The following is an 18,422-nucleotide window of genomic DNA, read 5'->3' on the forward strand; positions in this document are numbered from 1 at the left end:
GAATGACTAGAGTTATGCTCAGTGTATCTTCTCCCTCTCCTCCTGCAGCACCTCCTCCTGCACCGGGACTCCACGCTAAGGTCCAGGTCCAGGCCAAGAACCACGGCCAGGCCAACAGCAAGACTCCAGCCCCCTCAGCGCCAAAACAGAGGGGCCGCAAACCCAGGTAAGACGCGGTGACTGGCCTGGTGAATCATGGGAGGAGGAAGAAAATTTATAACATGCAAGATGAAAGAAAGAAAGAAAGAAAGAAAGAAAGAGAGGATTTAGTGGAAAGGAAGTGAAGAAGTCTGTGCTGGAGAAGAACTAGGAGTGGGCACTGATGGAGCAGAGCGAGCGAGGCTGCAGTAAACCTGTCATCCCCGACAAATTGTGCGGTTTCTCTCTGGGCAGCTCGGTAACAAATATCTCACTTGGAGGCTGTATTTGGGGTTTTTTGCTTTATTGTGGAGTCAGAAAAGATGGGGAGGAGCTTTATTTAAACCCAGGACAACACAGGAAACACAGTGTGGTTTGCACCTAAATGAGATGTTGGAATGAAGCTTTTGTGATTTTGTAAAAATGCACCAGAATGAACTGGCAGCTGAAATTGGATTTGAGATGAATCTGCATGTGACGGATGAGTAAACAAATAGATGAGGGCTTTTCTAAATGGATGAAAACGGATGTGAATGAAACTGAAAAAAAGGTTTTCTTCTGCGTCCAATTCGGTCATGAAACCTCCTTATACACAGCTCTCCTGTTTGTATGAACTCTGCCGCTTCCCTCTCTTTCTTAAAGATGCTTCTGTAGATGCATTTATTTTCTAACCTCATCTAACCCCACCCTGACCTTTAGCTGCACATCATCATCCATCATAAACATGAAGCTCCTCTCGTCAGAACATTTCTCAGGCACAACTTTACAATGATTTATAAATGGTTTATCTAAAGCTTGAGCTTATTAATTCGGTTGTTAACACTTTAAATAAACAGTTATAATGAGTTATAACAGCTTTTATACGTTGATGCAGGCTCACTATTTGGCAAGATCAAGTTAGCTCTCTCTCTCACATACATTATATTACATTTTATGGCTTTGTTAAAACAAAATAGGGATCACAAATAATGCTTTACCATAAAAGGGCAGCAGGATAAGAAACTGAATCTGTCTGTGGGTGGGTGTGTGTGTGTGTTATGCGCCGGTTATATGCAAATTAGATTCTATATTAATTTAATAATACACATAATAAGTTTGTATGTCAATGGGAAAACGAGCCCAATATCGTCTTGACATTTGCAAAGACGTGATCGTTCTGATGATGTTAACACTTTATGAATCAGAAACAATTATAAACGAGTTCGAGCAGTTTTCATACATACGTTGATGCAGGCTCACTATTTGGCAAGATAACGTTACTACCATCTATAACTGGTGAAACTCAGTAGTAAGTGGTGATGTGTTTTGGGTGAGCAGTTCACCAGGTAAAGGAAGGTTACCACCTGTGTTCTACCTGGATGTTAAAGTCCTAACAAAGAGACCAACCAGCAGAGAGCATCTCTGCTCTAATCTCCACTGTGCAGAACAGTCTGATCAAGGTAAACAGCCCTGCCAAGGCCTCAGAGGATGAATCTGGTCATGTGATGCGATCATGTGATCTGCCATAATTTGGCAAATGAAACTTTCTGACCATTAAGATCGTTGACGTGTGTTTGATCGTTAGCATGAAGCAGCAGCTACAGACGAAAACAAAGAGACACGAGGCCGAACGGTTCAGACACACACTGTTTCCCTTTTTCATCTAATGTGTTTTAACAGCTTATAAATGATTAATAAAGCGTTAACAAGCTCATTAATGAACTAGATATAAACCATTCATAAATCCTTGATGAGGGGCGTCTGCTTTGTGTTTTGGTAAAGCAGCCGCGGCTCCAGCTCATGTTCGCTGAATCCATCACTTCAACAGAAACAAACACGTCGACAAACTGCTCGTCTTCTTTTACCAGAGTTTTGTTTTTAACAACACAGAAAATATGTGGGTTTTTTTTTTAATGGTTGTTCTATGGTTATTTTTTTCACCTCTCATACCCCTGCCCGTCTTCCTGCCTCCTCTTTTGTGTCTTTCTTTCTATTTCCTCCCTCCTCAGTGTCAGACCACTTCACAGCAGCTGAGTGCTCTTCAGGTCGCGGAGCAGAGATAAAGACACAATGGCAACGCCTCATATAACACATTTTTTTGCTTTTTTTTTTTTTTTTTAGTTACAGATGTAAGAGCTATAAGACTAATGAAGGAAAAGAAGGATTATTCTTTCCGTCCATTAACAGGTCTCTCGTGTGTGTGGCGTTTCCTCTTCCAGCTCAGTGTGGCAGATGTTGTGTTTAAAGAAAACCACAAACACAGAAATGAAAATACAGAAACTCCAGAAAGAATTCAGACACCTTTCAATTTATTTTGATGTACATTTATTTAAAAATTTCCATTTTTTGCCCATCAATTTACAATCAATAATCCATAATAACAAAGTGAAAATGTGAGACCAGAACCGGAGACCAGCAGACGGATCAGAGCAGTTAGCATAGTTAGCATCTTCTTATTTGTTTATGTTGTTTGTTAGCTTGTAACTGGCAGTGGCTGACACAGTGTTAGCGGTTGTGCTAATGCTAACTCTCTCTCTGTACTGACGAGGTGTCAGGTGTATTTAGCCCCGCCCCCCCGTCCCCACAAGCTGACAGGATTTGTTCCTGAGGTTTGTGACGTATGAAACCCTGAATCTGTGTTCATGAGACTGTGATTGCTTCAAGGTGGAAACACTCAGTCATGGTGTTGATGATCATTTCACTCATCATATGTCTCTGTTGTATGTTGTTATATTTAACATTATAATATGTTAAACACCGGATTGACAACAGAGCAGAGTCTGTAACTCATTAAGACTCAGGCGTCCACTGAAACGTCCTAAAACCTGAGGGTTTTCAGACAAACCTGCGTTCACTAAAACCTTTATCTCTCAGCCTCTGAAGCAGATCGAAACATGAAATAAAAACCATTTCAGAGCTCAAACCTCTGACTCCTACTGTCAGTCACTGGCTTTGCCTTTGGAACTGGATATGGCTGGAAAAACAAGCACATTTGTCTTTTTAAAATGTTGATGAACTTTAGGGTAAACGCAGTGATTAACAATTAAAACCTGATTAAATGAGAAATTTTAAAGCTGCAAAAATGTCTAAAAACATATTTTCACCTTGTCATTATGGATTATTGATTGTAGACTGATCCATTTCAGATAGACATCTACATCACAGTCTGTATCTGTATATAAACCAAGGTAAATCACTGGTCGTGTTTTGAAGCGCCACAACTTGCCTCTGGTACAAAGTGACATCCTGACCTCCTGAATTACATCTCTGTAAACAGCTGATAAATTCTAGAGCAGTGTCGTGGCAGGAAACCAGAGCACTCATGTGTTGTGTCGAGAGTCTGAATTCACAAAGAGACCAAAGAGACAAGTGCAGATCTCAAATATATTTCTGGCTGACTTCGTCAAGAGGGAACAGAGTTGAGTCCGGGTTGTGATAGTATAATGTGGAAGAGAGACAGGACAGTGAAGAGAGAGAGAGAGTCTCCGACAGAAGGAGATATAAGTAGTTTCATGATTCAAAAAGTGGGAAGACGAGAAAGGGAAAGTCGTTCAAAATAAAGTGTGAATAAACGGAGGAAGAGAGAAGAGATGAGTCACCGATGTGAAGTTGAGGAAGGCAGGAAGCAGACTGACAAGACACGGAGAGAGAGAGAGAGAGAAAAGTTACAGACGAGCGTAAACGGGAGGAAAGACGCGCTGACGAACGAAAAGGAATGAAGGTTATTGAGAGAAGAGATGACAATCAGCGCCGTGAACGAGAAGAGAGAGGGAGAGACACGGGTTAAGTGAGGGTGAGAGGAAAAGATAAGTAATGATATGAAAGAGATGACAGCAGATAAGACATGAGGAGATCCATTGAGAGGAGGAGGAGGAAGGGGAGGAAGAGGAGGAGGAGGAGGAGGGAGGTCGTTGGACGAGACTCACTCGGGGTCATTTTCAGGTTGTGCTCTGGCATCGGGTCATGTTTTGTTCTGAAGACGATTAGAAAATCCTCATGTGGTGCAGTTTTTAATTCCATCTGAATCTGCTGCTTTGTCTTTTCTCAAAGAGAGAGAGAGACAGAGAGAGAGAGAGAGAGAGAGAGAGAGACCATTAGCTGGGCCTGGAGATTAATCTTGTTTTGTTCGTCCGACCACAGCTGCCAGTACAGTCCTGACTTCACTCGCTCCTCTGAGCAATTTGCCAGCTTCACTTTTAAAATAAAAAAGAGGAAGAAGAAGAAGACCATCACCTCTAAAGGACGTTCACAGTGTCAGACGTGGAAACAACGAGTCCAACAGCTGAGGTTTAATGATTCCTTTGCTATTTCTAAACCTGTCAGATACTGCGGGTAGATAAGTCTCTGTGGCTGAGTGACTGAGTGAGTGATCACAGCTCCACCGTTGGTCGGCCTCAAACAGTTTGTATTAGGAGGCTGTTTACAGCTGCAGTGTTCATTTGTCGTTAATTTATTTATTAGGTTAATGTGACGATGCACTTTAACATAGTTTCAATACAAAGCGTGAAGCTGATGTGTTGCAGAGTTTATAGCTGTTGCTTATTTTCAACTCTAAGTCGGGTTTTTGCTGCAATGTGTAATTAAAACAGTCGGTTTTCATCATCGTTAAAAACCACAACACACCACAGACGTGACAGTAGAGGAAAATATTTAAATTGAAATGCACAGATATAGATGAACACTCGAAGAAGAGACAACAACAAAAAAGCAAACACAAGACAAACAAGTGATTATATCATATATATTGATTATGTTATAATATTATAGTGATTTAGAGACTTTTTCAAAAAGCACCAGGCAACAAATCCAGTGCTCTCTCTCTCTCTCTCTCTGTCTGTCTCTCTCTCCCTCTCTGTCTCTCTGTCTCTCTCTCTCTCTCTCTCTGTCTCTCTCTCTCTCTGTCTGTCTCTCTCGCTGTCTCTCTCTCTCTCCCTCTCTCTCTCCCTCTCTCTCTCTCTCTGTCTCTCTCTCTCTCCCTGTCTCTCTCTCTCTCTGTCTGTCTCTCTCTCTCTCTCTCCCTGTCTCTCTCTCCCTCTCTCTGTCTCTCTGTCTCTCTCTCTCACTCTCTCTCACTCTCTCTGTTTCCCTGTCTGTCTCTCTCTCTCTCTCACTCTCTCTCCCTCTCTCTCTCCCTCTCTCTGTCTCTCTGTCTCTCTCTCTCTCTGTCTCTCTCCCTCTCTCTCTCTCTCTCTCTCTCTCTCTCTCCCTCTCTCTCTCTCTCTCTCTCTCTCTCTCTGAGGCTGCGTCCACACTGCTACGCTTTCATTTTAAAGCGGCGTTTTTCAAACCATAAGCGATCTCCGTCCAGACTTCAGACTGTTCCCGCCTGAAAAACATACATGAGCAGTCGCGTACACTGGGCATGTGCGAGCCGATGTAAACAGGAAGCAGACTGTCTCCTCAGCAAAGACAGCTGTAGCGTTAAAATGCAGAATTGAACTGAACAACAGCTGCTAGCAGAGACGACGAGGTCAGCGACGCTTGTATTTCATTACCCATGTTGCTTTTCAGCGCTGCTAGTGAGACCCAATCAGGGAGTTTCTCTCGTCTCTGAAACTACAGCTCAGCCGGACATGTCGTCTTCATGGACCACGTTTCAGAGGCCGTTTCAAACCTGTTCCATAAAAAACATGTCAAGAAGAACAGCTTGGTGCATTCAGCTGCGTTAAAATACTGTATATGGAGAAAACAGATAAAGAGCTGAAACCAGCTGATAATAAATGACACAGGATGTTAATACGACTCACTTTTCATCCACGGCACGACACAAACCAGGTTCTCAGCTGGTTGTTGAGTCTGATCAACCTGAAGATGTAGAAACTAAAGGTGTAAACACGTGTTATAGAGATAAACATAAATACTGTTCACATTTTAACATAAGTTTGATTAATATTAATAATTAATATTTTGTTTTGTTCCTTTATGATTCTGCTGCAGTATTTTAACAAGTTAGAACGAATGGCTTTATTTCCTAGTTTGATTTGACTGCACACAAAAGAAAATCTATCAGGATACAGTAAAGACACGAGGAGGGAGGACACTGCTGCGCTTGTCTGACAAATAATTTAAGTTAATGATAAATCATTAATGGTTAATATATTTATGTTTTCACCATCAACTCATTTATTAAAAATAGGGGGGGTGGGCCTCGGAGATGAAATACTTATGTGATGTAAGTGAGTCACAGTGTCATTTAATGGGTTCAAACGTGGGTCGAATACATGTTCAGTGAAGTGAACATCATTTCATCATCATTTCCATTTTTAATATATTCTACTATAAAAAGGAAATTATTATGACACACATATACAAATTATTCATGTGATCAGCACCTGAGGAGGAAATAATGGCACCAGCAGAGATGAGTTGGATTGGCTTCGGCTGATCTTTGATATTATCAATAATATTGAATATCACAATATTTGTGATGTTTTTTCATTCATTCCTTCGTTAGCCATACTCATTTGTCTCTATATATTTGTCTCTTATATCTCCTCTCTAATGTTGTAAAACCTTTAAACTGTTTTCAAATCTGTTTATCATTTATTTTTATTGTTCGTCCTCAATTTTATCTTGTCTTGTAAAACGCATTGTAACTGTGTTTTTAAAAGTGCTATATGAATAAATCTTATTATTATTATTATTATTATTATTATTATGGTTATTATTATTATTATTGTTATTGCTGCATGTCGGCCCTGTGATGGACCTGTCCGCTGTCGTCTGGGATTCCCTCCAGTCCTCCCATGACCCTAAGAGGGAAAAGCACTGTAGCTGAAAAGGATATTTCTCATAATGTTGAAACATTGTACATCACAATAATATTTGGGCTGGTCTGTAATTGAGATATTGAACTTTAGATATCGCCCAAGCCTCGTGACGATAGGATATTTTACCAGATATAAGCTGGATACGAGCAGATCGAGCTTCCTGCCTCTGGCTCGGTGAGAAAACGCTGCTGCGGGAGACTGGAGCTGATAATTACTCATCACTATTCCTCCTCTCCCTCTCTCTCTCTCTCTCTCTCTCTCTGTCTCTCTCTCTCTCTCAGAGATCCTGGCGCGGCGCCAGTGGAGAAGAAGAAGAAGGGGAAGAGGAGAAACCAGGAAGTGGCTGTCCAGGAGGGGGCGGAGAGTGACGACACTACCTCAATGTCAGCCCTCAACATGGGTGGAGAGGACAGCCAGGACCCCCTGGATAACGCGGTGAGGGACCCCGGCACACAGTGGGTTAATTAGACGGACTGGGGGAGGGGCTGCTTAATTAATAAAGTTTAACTTTATATTAAACTGTAGACGTGTTGGTTAAACATGTTATATGTCGCATTTAAACTCTTGAAAGTCATTCGTCAGTGACTCAGATATTCGAGGGCTAATTAGCAGCAAATGGTTCAATTTCCTGTGACACTTTCTTGCTTCCTTGCTTCCTTGCTTCCTTGCTTCCTTTCTTTTTCTTTTGTCCCTTGTTTGATCACTTCCTTTATTCTCTCCTCTTTCCTTCCCTCCTACCCTCACTTCACACTCCCTGCTTTCACCTTAATATCTCTCACTTTCCCATCTCACCTGCCGCCTCCCCCTCTTCTTCAACCACCGTATCTCTTTGTGTCATTTCCTCCCTTCCTCCACTTCTTGATTGTCTCCCTAACTCCCTTTTTATCCCTCCTCCATCACTCTTAACTCCTCAATTTCTTTTCCTCTTATCTCACCTCCCCTCTGTCTCCCTGGATGTATCTTCCTTCCTAATCTGCAGAAGCGGCGTTCGGGACGACAGGTCAAGAGGAGGAAGTATAACGAGGATTTAGACTTTAAGGTGGTGGACGATGACGGAGAGACCATCGCGGTCCTTGGAGCCGGTCGCATCTCGGCGCTGAACGCCACCGCTCTGGCGTGGCAGGCCGAGGTAAGGACGCACACACACTCCCACTTGCGTTCTTCATCTTTAGTTTTAAAATGCATAATAAATATGATGATGTATAATATGTACTCCGCACTCATTGATATAACCGGAGTGGACAGATCGTTGCTCCCACCTCTCGGTTTGATGCGTCGTCTAATAATTACAGATGAGGTTTTGTGTCGTGCACATTTTGAATTCTGTGCGCTGCTCCCTGTGAAGTCTCTGTTGCTCTGCCGCTGTGTGAGCGGTGAACTGACCTTCATCTGAGTGGGATGCTCATCTTTTCTCTCGTCGTGTCCCTCAGGAACCACCTGAGGACGAAGCCAACATCATTGAGAAAATTCTGTCTGTCAGAACAGCGAAGAAAGAGGTGAAGAAGAAAGACGACACACACACACACACACACACACACACACACACACACACAAAACACACACACACACACACACACACACACACAGAGGCAGAGAGAATCTCACAGATTCACTTTCATGAATGGAATATATTTTTTTTATAGATTATAAATATATGATGACGGTTTTATTTCTGCCTCGTTCGAAAATCTACAGCCCTCCTCATCTTTTTATATTAATTTATTTATTTCTCCTTCACTTAATCTGTCCGTCTCCCTCCGCAGACTTCGCCGTCAGAGGACCAAGCGGAGGAAACAGAGGAGTTTTACGTCAAGTACAGAAATTTGTGAGTCTCCTCATCATTGCTCAGTCACACATTTAAAAGCTGGCATGTTGTACTTCAGATTTGTTTTGTTTCGTATTCCGCTGACACCTGCAGAGATGTCTCTACACGGTGTGTCGGCAGGATTGAATTCTCCTGAAGAAGAGCAGGGTTTGTTAGTGTGGGGACTTGTCACGCTCGGTGGATGAAGAGGCTCAGAGCGGGGGGGGGCGTTGCCGGCACACCGCAGCTCCGGTGTCATTTCATCTGTTATCAGTGTGTTTTGTGCCGTCCACTGCGCACCTGCTTGGACCAGGTGATGCGGAGTCTGAGTTATACAATGACAATCTGGGCAAAAGGGAATCCAGTACAGTGCAGGCGTGCGCTTCACTGAACTGAGGTGTTACAGTCCTTACAGTATCTTGCTTGTTTAACTAAAGCTGTCAAATAAATGTAGTGAAGTAGAAAGTACAATATTTCCCTCGGAAATGTAGGAGTTTCACTATAAAGTAGCATAAAATGGAAATACTAAAGTTTAATAGTAAAGTATAAGTACGTCAAAATTATACTGGTACCACTTTACAATAAGACGACCTTTATAAAGGATTTATAAATGGTTTATAATTAGGTTATTAATTTGGTTGTTAACACATCATCACAATTGATGCAGCTCACTATTTGGCAAGATCAAGTCAATGCTTACTACTCATTAATCTTACTAATGAGTTATTACCATTTATAACAGGTAAAAGGAGCCTTATTGTAACTTATTGATAAATGGTGTGTTTTACACTTTACACACAGTTATAAGTTGAAAACTAGCTAATATCAGGTAGCTAAACTAACTTGAGGCTAAAGTTAGAAACTAGCTAAGATTAATTATCTAAACTGTAATTTAAGGCTAAAGTTAGAAACAAGCTAACATTAGCGTTCCAAGTCCCCATCAGTCTGAAGCCCAAGCTTTACCAACCTGGATTCATCCGTGACAAGCTGTGAAATACGTTGTTATCACGCAGTATTGTTTATGATGCGTTTGCTGCACGTGGTATTTTGTGCACTTGCCAGATGCAGTTGTTGTTTTAAGTTGGCATAAGCGTGTGTGTGTGTGTGTGTGTGTGTGCCATGGAGAGGAAACTCACCCTCAAACTGGGACTGTGCTGGTCATGTTTTGGAGCTCAGCCCTGAGGGGGAACATGTAAACGCCACAAACACTGAGACCCGAGGAGCTGCGTCTTTAAACTGAGCCAGATGCTCACAAGCTCAAAGAAATGCTCTCTGGCTAATCTACAACAAGTCCTGGGGGGATTAAAAGTCACCCTCACGACTGATGAAAACACATCAGGAGTGTCTTGACTTTGTTGGAGCAGTTGGTTAATAGTTTTTAAGACACCGACGTCTCCTGGGGAAGTTGACTTCACACACACACGGCTGTTTTTCCAGCAGTGGAGTCGGTGGAAGGCTCCTCAGCCGGAGCTGTTGAGGCAGAGCAGAGAGAGTTTTTCATCATCTTACCGAGGCTCGGCTCTTCTCTGGAGACCCTCCTGTTTGTTCCTGCACTTTGTATCTTTAAGAAAAGTCCTACACAGATATACAGTCATTATTATGATCATAATTTATTCTCCGGGGTGATGAATAAAACATGGCAGATTTGCCTGCGTTAATTCAAACCGAACGGATGTGAATGCTTTACTTTTCCGCGGCTCCATTTAGAATAATGTATTCACAAATTATAGAGTCCGAGAAAAGTATAATATTTGTTGTGTAAAAAAAATCATTATTATACATAATGCAGTATCAAATGCATAAGTAGTTGCACAGGCGGTTCAGTAACTGCATGGTGCAGCACTATACGCTGAGCGCTGCGCTGACATTTATGTTTGTCCATTTATAGATCGTGGTTTATGGATTAAATCATGCATGTCGTTGTGTAAGATTCAGTGGTGTGTGTGTGTGTGTGTGTGTGTGTGTGTGTGTGTGTGTGTGTGTGTGTGTGTGTGATGAAGATAAAACACTCTGTAGGACACATTGCATCATGGCACCCTCTTGTTTAAACCTCTTGCTGAGGCCGATCAGATGGATCACATTAATTTGTTTGGCTTCTTTATCATCGATCCTCTGTATTTTCTATTTATTCATGATTGTATTTTAATATTAGACCACTTTTCTCTCTTTCTAAATGCCATTCCACTATGTTTTAATTAATTTCCATGACCTGATCATTAAATGATGATGATGATGATGATGATGATGACCAAGGTCTCCTACTGTGCTGAAGCTTTAGTGATGTTCCTCACGTCTCTTTGGATAAAACCATGGCCTTACTTTATTTTATCCATGTTGATTTAAAGATTGTTTGGAGCTTATTAAACTGGTCTGTTTGTTTAATGTTTTGTTTTAAAGCTCCATATTTTCTTCTTCTTCTGTGTTTTATTTGAAGTGTTGATCCATCAGAAGATATAAAAACCATCTCAGTGTAGTTTTACATCTCCTCTCTCAGGCTTCTCTCTGCAGATCTAGTAACAACAGGTCTGTGAGCCAATCTATCAATATAGCAGATTTCAGGTAAAAACACTCAGAGAAACCAAATCCTGCAAGGTTTGGATGGTGGGTCCAGGTGGGCGGGGCTTGGTGACTGCTTTGTTGTGACATCACAAAGTTCCAGAAGTCCTGCCGGCTGGTTTTAAGGCTCAGTTTCTGAATACAGGCTGTGTGCATTTCTCTGTGGACTGAGGCTTTGATACTTTCACAGTATTAATATAGAAGCTAGAGCTGATCTATAATCACACTACACATGGACACAGACCTTTACACTGGAGGAGCTTTAACTTTAACTGTCTTTTGTTAATAATCAGCACAAATTCTTGTTGTAGTCGGACTGATTTGTTTCCATCTCTTTATATTGAGTTGATTGTGGAGGGAAATCATGATGTGATTTGTCTTGATTTTCTTTATTGAGTTTGAACAACAAACCTCATGTATTTTATAAGCTAAAAGCTGCGTTGTTTCTTCTGTTGTTTTAGTTCCTACCTTCACTGCAAATGGGCCACTCTGGAGGAGCTAGAGAAGGATCCTAGAATCCACCAGAAGATAAAACGCTTCAGGACCAAACAAGCCCAGATGAAACACCTGTTCACCGAGGTAAACGCTCATCCTCATCCTCTCCTCAGCTCTGGATTCGGGGCTAATCTTCTCCCTCTGACTTCATATTTTATTACCTCTTATGAGCCGTTACCGAAGCCTTTTTCTCCCGTCACGAAACATGCGGTCGTGATCACTTCAGGTGTGTAATGAATGAACGGGTCACAATGCCTGATAATTCACAGCACATTCATCCGGTGACGCCGCAAAGTGTTGGAAGTGCTGTAAAGGTCGTCAGGTTAACTCCAACATGCTGTAACCTGGCAACTACTTGACATAGAAGCGTAATTCGGCCTCTGCTGAATAACTCAAACTTCATGGTTGCAGACCTTGTCACACCTTGTTGTTGACCTTAATTAAAGCTTCTCAGAATGAATGTTGAGGGGTAAAGCAATAGTTGAAAAGTAGCAGTAGTGTCTCTCCATCTACAGGAAGCATGTTTATGGAGGATGTGGCTCATGGAGGTTGAAATAACAACTAGTCTCTGTACGACAGAGCGAGGCCTGTCTGTCAGGGGTAGAAAGAAACGGCCGTGGTAGAATTAAAATCTGGAGTTACAGTATTAAGTAAATGCTCCTTTTCACGATGCTCTTATGTTAAAGTTAGAATCTGTAACTTTTCCACATAAAAATGTTTAAAAACAGCTTGACCTGTCTTCTATATGTTGCTGAGTTGTGTTCTTATATTTATTCCTAAATGTCATAATCACGGTAACGCCGTTTCATTGGTTGCCTGTCAGTGACATCATATCCCGACGCACGCTTTTAATTGAATTGAATTTATTTATCTTTCTATTTATTGACATATTTTAAGCTGTTTTACTGGTGTGTCCTTTTATTCTATGATTAGTTTCTGGATTGTTTTTACTTTTAATACCCTACTTTTATTTATTTTATTTCTACTTTTATTTTCTGGTTTCACTCACTTCCAATCACCTCCTCCCTTTTAATCTATTTTGTCTTCATTTTTATTAGATTTTTAATATCCAACCTTTTATTTCAGTTTTTTCTCACTTGAATACATTTTACACAAACACATTTACATACAGGAGAAAGTAATATATAAAAACAAATGAAAATAAGACAATAATAAGGAGCTGAGGAAAGACTGGAAAACAGAGATAATGATGGAGTGATAAAGATAAGATAATAAAACACTAAAACAGTTTGTGTAACTCTGTTTGCAAGATCCACGTCTGGACATGAAGTTATCAGAGAAACAAGCAGAGGAAACGTTAGACAGCTCAGCTCCGAGACGTCCAGCGTCCAGAGTTGAAGAATCACTGATTTTTAAATTGAAACTGTTTTATTCAGAGTTTCTCCTGGTTTTAATCCTCTGGTCTGTTAGTTGTGGAGAGGAGGAAACCTCTGTGGATGATTCAGCTGCAGGTAAAAACCTCCTGAACGTCTGCTTCATAAGTTATTAAAGAAACAGTCAGAACAAAGGTCAGCATCAATCTCAGCTCCAGCTCTTCCCTGACGTCTCTGTCCTCCGTACGGCGTCGGTCAAACTCTGACTTTAAATGTGAAACTGCTTTAGTCAGTTTAGTGTTTTTACTGGTTTTAATCACCTGATCTCGTCCTGAACGACCGGGAGAAGCTGAAGACAACAACTCCCATGATCCCACGCTATTTCCAAACGCCATCTTTTATTATCGTTTTGATGGAGAGACCCCTAGTGGCAGAAGTTACAGACTGTACATTTAAGACATCTGCTTAGCTTATTTTACAGACTGTTCCCTGACCTGATTACCAATCAATAATCAATAATCTGCTGCTGTCTCTCTTCGTCTCTTCTCAGCCTGATGAGGACTTGTTTAACCCGGACTATGTCGAGGTGGACCGAGTGCTGGAGGTGGCTGTTACCACAGATACTGAGACTGGAGAGGTACGTAACACAAACACAGACGCACTCTGTCAGCTGTGAAAGTGGTTATTATCACTGAAGGTCCTCACACACACACACACACACACACACACGCACACACACACACACACACTGTGTTTGTCGTGCTGCTGCAGGAGGTGACCCATTACCTCGTTAAGTGGTGCAGTCTCTCGTACGAGGAGGCGACGTGGGAGCTGCAGGAGGACCTGGACCCGGAGAAGATCAAAGAGTTTGAGGGGATCCAGAAACTGCCGCCGGACCTCAGACACATGGTGAGTAGAGACACAATAAAAGACGAGAGCCGCCATTCGGTTTATTGCAACACTTTGACAGAGAGGAGGGAAACTGTAGTTCAACACTGCAGCTAATGAGAGAGTGAGGACGACACAGATCCAGGCTCAAGGAGAAAACAGCAACTTTCAGACCTTTGCAACAACTACACATTTTCTGTGTGAAAAGAAAATCTATAAAGTGATGGAGCATTGTTAGCAGAAGAGGGGGGGGGGGTGTTTAAATCAAAATGTTTGGAAATAAAGGTTGAGAAATGATGTAAAAACACAGAATAATAAAGTAAGAACAGCAGATGTCGCCTGACAATCAGTCCGTTTGGAGGCTGTTTCCACCGTGATCAGTTTGCAGCGCGGCGTCGTCATTTCCAGACGCTGCAGTCGTGTTTTTGCTCGGAGTTGTGAACCTGACGTTCGAAGAAATGAGTCGACTCTTGGCGTCTTATGTCCCTAAGTCTTACGACAGTTTGAATAATGCTGCAGGACACGCTGGCTGCCGTGAGGACCGGTAAAACGAATCCGCTACTTATTCCCGGGCTGCAGCTCGTGCTCAGAGGAAGGTGCAGCTGTGTGTGTTGCTGGTGTAACAGCACGGCGCTGGACGGGTGATAGGTGTGTTTCCAGTGTCTGTGCTCTGAGAGAATATGAGTGTGTTCACCCGGGTGTTGCGTTTACATGACTGCTGATCGGAGCTGCAGCCGGTAAATACCTGTGACTGCTGCAGAGTCATGTGACCTGTGACTGCTGCAGAGTCATGTGACCTGGGACGGCCTTCTCCATTACTGACCAAAGCCTGACGTTGGCGGGTCTGGTCTCATGAACCCGATATCTCACAAACACCTTGAGGGAGCTTCTTCAGATTTGGCACAAATATTCACTTGGACTCAAGGATGAACTGATTAGATTTTTGGTGGTCAAAGGTCAAAGGTCATGGTCACTGTGACCTCACAAAACACGTTTTTGGCCATAATTAACAAATTCATTCGCTAATTATGACACAATTTAACTCAAATAAAAAGGATAAAATGAAGTGAAGCCATTTTATAACTAAGAGATCAAAGGTCAACTTCACTGTGATGTCATAATGTTCTGCAAAAAACACCTCTGGCTGTTGTACAACACTGTAACTCAGGAAGGAGAGACTGGGACGAAATTTCCTGCGTCTCGACTGCTTGGCGGAGGGATACAACAACGAGGCGGCGATTGTAGTTTGTGGCGGTTTTTCTGTCTCAGGTGCTCGAAGGTGACGCCCTCATTCTCTACAAGGCTCTGATTGGCTCAGTTGTTGTCAAAGAACAAATCACCTGACCTGTTTGAATACACGGAGATGTGGGTGGAAATCTTGAAGCAGGATATATCAGATAAATACTGTGAGAAAACATTTACAAACCGTGATGAGGATGGTGAAAACAAACAAACAACACGCCACCATTACAGCTTTATGTTTCATCTTCGCTGCCTCCACAGCCGCTCTCCCCTCGGCCTCTTCTCCACTGTTAATGAGCACAAACACAATCAGTGCTGCGAGGTTTATCCCTTCACGTCTGTGCCGTTCGCTTTTGTAGAATAAAACCCTCAACGACCAAACCCATGTGAAACATCTGCCTCTTTGACCCTCAGTCCCCTCCACATCTGGGCCGCTCTGCTTCAGCGAGTGTGTGTGGGCGTCACCGTGAAAGCTCGGACTAGAAACTATAGCAGAAAGGTCGTTAAAAGCGAGACGTCAGTTTCGTGACAGTTGTGTATTAAGCCGTCGGTCGTCTGAGCGGTCTAACATTTCAACTTCACTGGATGCTGAACACAAAATTGCTGCTTAAATAGCAGCAATTTTCCCAGAGTCTATTTCACCTTGCGAGAGACGCAGGAGTGAGACCCCGAGCAGATTATTCCTGCTCTTTCGCCATTATTCATTTCAATTAGTATCATCACTTATTACGTCCTGGCAGCGACGGTGAGTCACGCTGCTTATTTTATTAGTCGTCTATTCAACCTCCAGTTTCTCTCTCACCTTTTAAAAACAGCTCGTCGGCCTCCTCTCTGATTTAATATCTGATCCTCCTGCTTCTTCTGAGGGATAAAATCTGTGTCGTGTGAGTGATTCCGTTCGGATGAAGTGAGTTACAGTCTGTGTAAAGACTCGTGTGTGTGTGTGTGTGTGTGTGTGTGTGTGTGTGTGTCGCAGGAACGTCCTCTTCCAGACAAGTGGCAGAAGCTGGAGCGGAGCAGAGATTACCGCAACGGAAACCAGCTCAGAGAATACCAGTTAGAGGGAATGAACTGGTTACTGTTCAACTGGTACAACAGGTAAATACACAAACACACCTGAGCCAGTCAAAGCAGCGTGATTGCTTTTAGGTTTAAAGAACATTTGGTGTTGATATGACAACTAACAAAGAAGCTAATAAACTACACCCCACATGCTGACTTTTATAAGATGATACAATTTACAGATGTTCCCTAAACGCCTCACATGCAGCCAATGGGAAGATGCTACCTGCAGCAAACATGTTTAGGGGCACCACTTAGTGTCTTTAAGGGAGGTTTATAGTTGTCATTGCAAAATGTGCCAATATGAGGGGCCGTCAGGGGCCCCTTTTCTCCTTGTGGGGCCCCAAGCTTTAGTCTGGTGTGCCTCTCCTGATGCTGCACATCTGGTTCTTGGTCACAGTCAGATTAAATCAGTTTTCAGGTGTTAAATGTAAAAAAACCTTCACACTGACGATTTTCCAGGGTTCCCACGGCGCCTTGAAATCCTTGAAAGTTTGGGAATTTGAGAAAATAGACATAAACAGACACAGGTCATTGAAAGTGCTTGAATTTATATTTTTCGTTGGAGAAATAAAAATGATTTTTACTGAACGTCAGTAAATAGGCGCCGACAACACGGTCTGTAACAGATTCTCTCTCTTCTTCATTGCTGTCTGTGAGCTCTTTTAAAGCTGCTGCTTAATTAACCTTGATCTGAGTAGTACTATCATCTGTTGGGTCCTTGAATCTGGGGCAGTTGGGCTTGGAAAGAACTTGTGGGGAATCCTGATTTTACTTTTCTACTTAAAATGTAAAACCACACCCAGAGTGGAGGAATGTCGCTGTAACACAAACAGTTTCTACGCCTTCATCCAGGGCTAGCTGGTTAGCTGGTTAGCTGGTTAGCATGCTAACTTCAGTGGATGTCTCTGCAACACAACACAGACATCTTTTTCTGATTCCCCTGTAATAAAGAACAACTGGTACTAAGTACTTTATATTTACACAAACGGTAATCCATTAATTAGCTTAATTATTGTACTAATTAGTGTAAACAGATGTGTTTCCTGTATGTTAGGATCATGGCAGGACACCTCTCTCTCTCTCTCTCTGTCTCACGACGTCTTTTGTTTTTCTTCCCAGGAAAAACTGCATCCTGGCAGATGAAATGGGTTTGGGAAAGACGATCCAGTCCATCACCTTCCTGTACGAGATCTTCAACATGGGGATCCGCGGCCCCTTCCTCATCATCGCCCCCCTGTCCACCATCACCAACTGGGAGAGGGAGTTTCGCACGTGGACGCACATGAACGTCATCGTGTACCACGGCTCCCAGATCAGCCGGCAGATGATCCTGCAGTACGAGATGTTTCACAGAGACCCGCAGGTAGAGCATTAATCACCGGCCCTCGCCCGTCAGCCGGTGACTGAGTCAGCCGGTGACTGAGTCGGCCGTGTGAGGCTTTTATTCATAGAGCTAAAGGTGGAGGATGCACAGGGCCGTCTGGTCTTTTATTTTTATTGGGGTGAGTCCTAACAAAGATACAGAGATGAAGAGCGTCCTCCACACTGCAGGAAACACTTGCGTTGTGATTTTGCAGAACACATGTTGTGAAATTGTTGTTTGTGTTGTCACAACCCGAGTCTAAAGAGGGAGACGCACACAAACGAGCCAATTAACAAATGTTTTATTTTAAAAAAATTAATCATGGAGGAGAACTTAGACTAACAATGTGTAATCTGTAAGATCAGCCGTGTGAGTGCAGTGTTGTTTGGTTTCACAACACAAACCAAAACCAAATGTCTCAGGAGGGAGAAAGAACCAGAAGCTGAAGCTCCAGCGTGGTTTTCAAAGCAGGTGTGGCAGGTGTTCTGGTGAGCCACTAGTACCTGTAAGGAAAGCAGGGTTGGAGAGGGTCGGCTCCATGTGTTTTGAGCTCTCAGGGCCACCGTACCACCGTGATCAGCTTCCTGGAGACTGTCTCTCTCTCTCTCGCTCTCTCTCTCTCTCTCTCTCTCTCTCGCTCTCTCTCTCTCTGGTTTAAATATTCAGTGTCATCACAGGTTCCTCGTAGCTGCATATCCAGTGTCAGCTGAATACAGAATACTGTTATCTCCTCTGTGAGCAGCTAATGTGCTGCAGCTTCATGAGTCTTGAGTTGAGCTTTCAGCAGA

The 18,422-nt window shown here is 42.7% G+C and overlaps 1 protein-coding gene across 1 annotated transcript in view; it reads left to right on the forward strand.

Annotated features, from left to right (window-relative positions):
* Positions 1–18,422, forward strand: part of chd6 (chromodomain helicase DNA binding protein 6) — a 93,733-nt gene that overhangs the window by 46,755 nt on the left and 28,556 nt on the right. Inside the window, exons 5-14 of the mRNA XM_087170104.1 lie at positions 49–166; positions 7,169–7,322; positions 7,867–8,016; positions 8,318–8,383; positions 8,651–8,712; positions 11,709–11,826; positions 13,627–13,713; positions 13,848–13,985; positions 16,183–16,304; positions 17,391–17,634. Coding sequence (XP_087026230.1) covers positions 49–166; positions 7,169–7,322; positions 7,867–8,016; positions 8,318–8,383; positions 8,651–8,712; positions 11,709–11,826; positions 13,627–13,713; positions 13,848–13,985; positions 16,183–16,304; positions 17,391–17,634 — 1,259 coding nt within the window. The remainder of the gene's footprint in view (positions 1–48; positions 167–7,168; positions 7,323–7,866; positions 8,017–8,317; positions 8,384–8,650; positions 8,713–11,708; positions 11,827–13,626; positions 13,714–13,847; positions 13,986–16,182; positions 16,305–17,390; positions 17,635–18,422) is intronic.

This window comes from Seriola lalandi, unplaced genomic scaffold (assembly GCF_002814215.2).
Source record: "Seriola lalandi dorsalis isolate HSWRI2012SDOR001 ecotype SW California unplaced genomic scaffold, Sedor1 jcf7180002054928, whole genome shotgun sequence".
Lineage (NCBI taxonomy): Eukaryota > Metazoa > Chordata > Actinopteri > Carangiformes > Carangidae > Seriola > Seriola lalandi.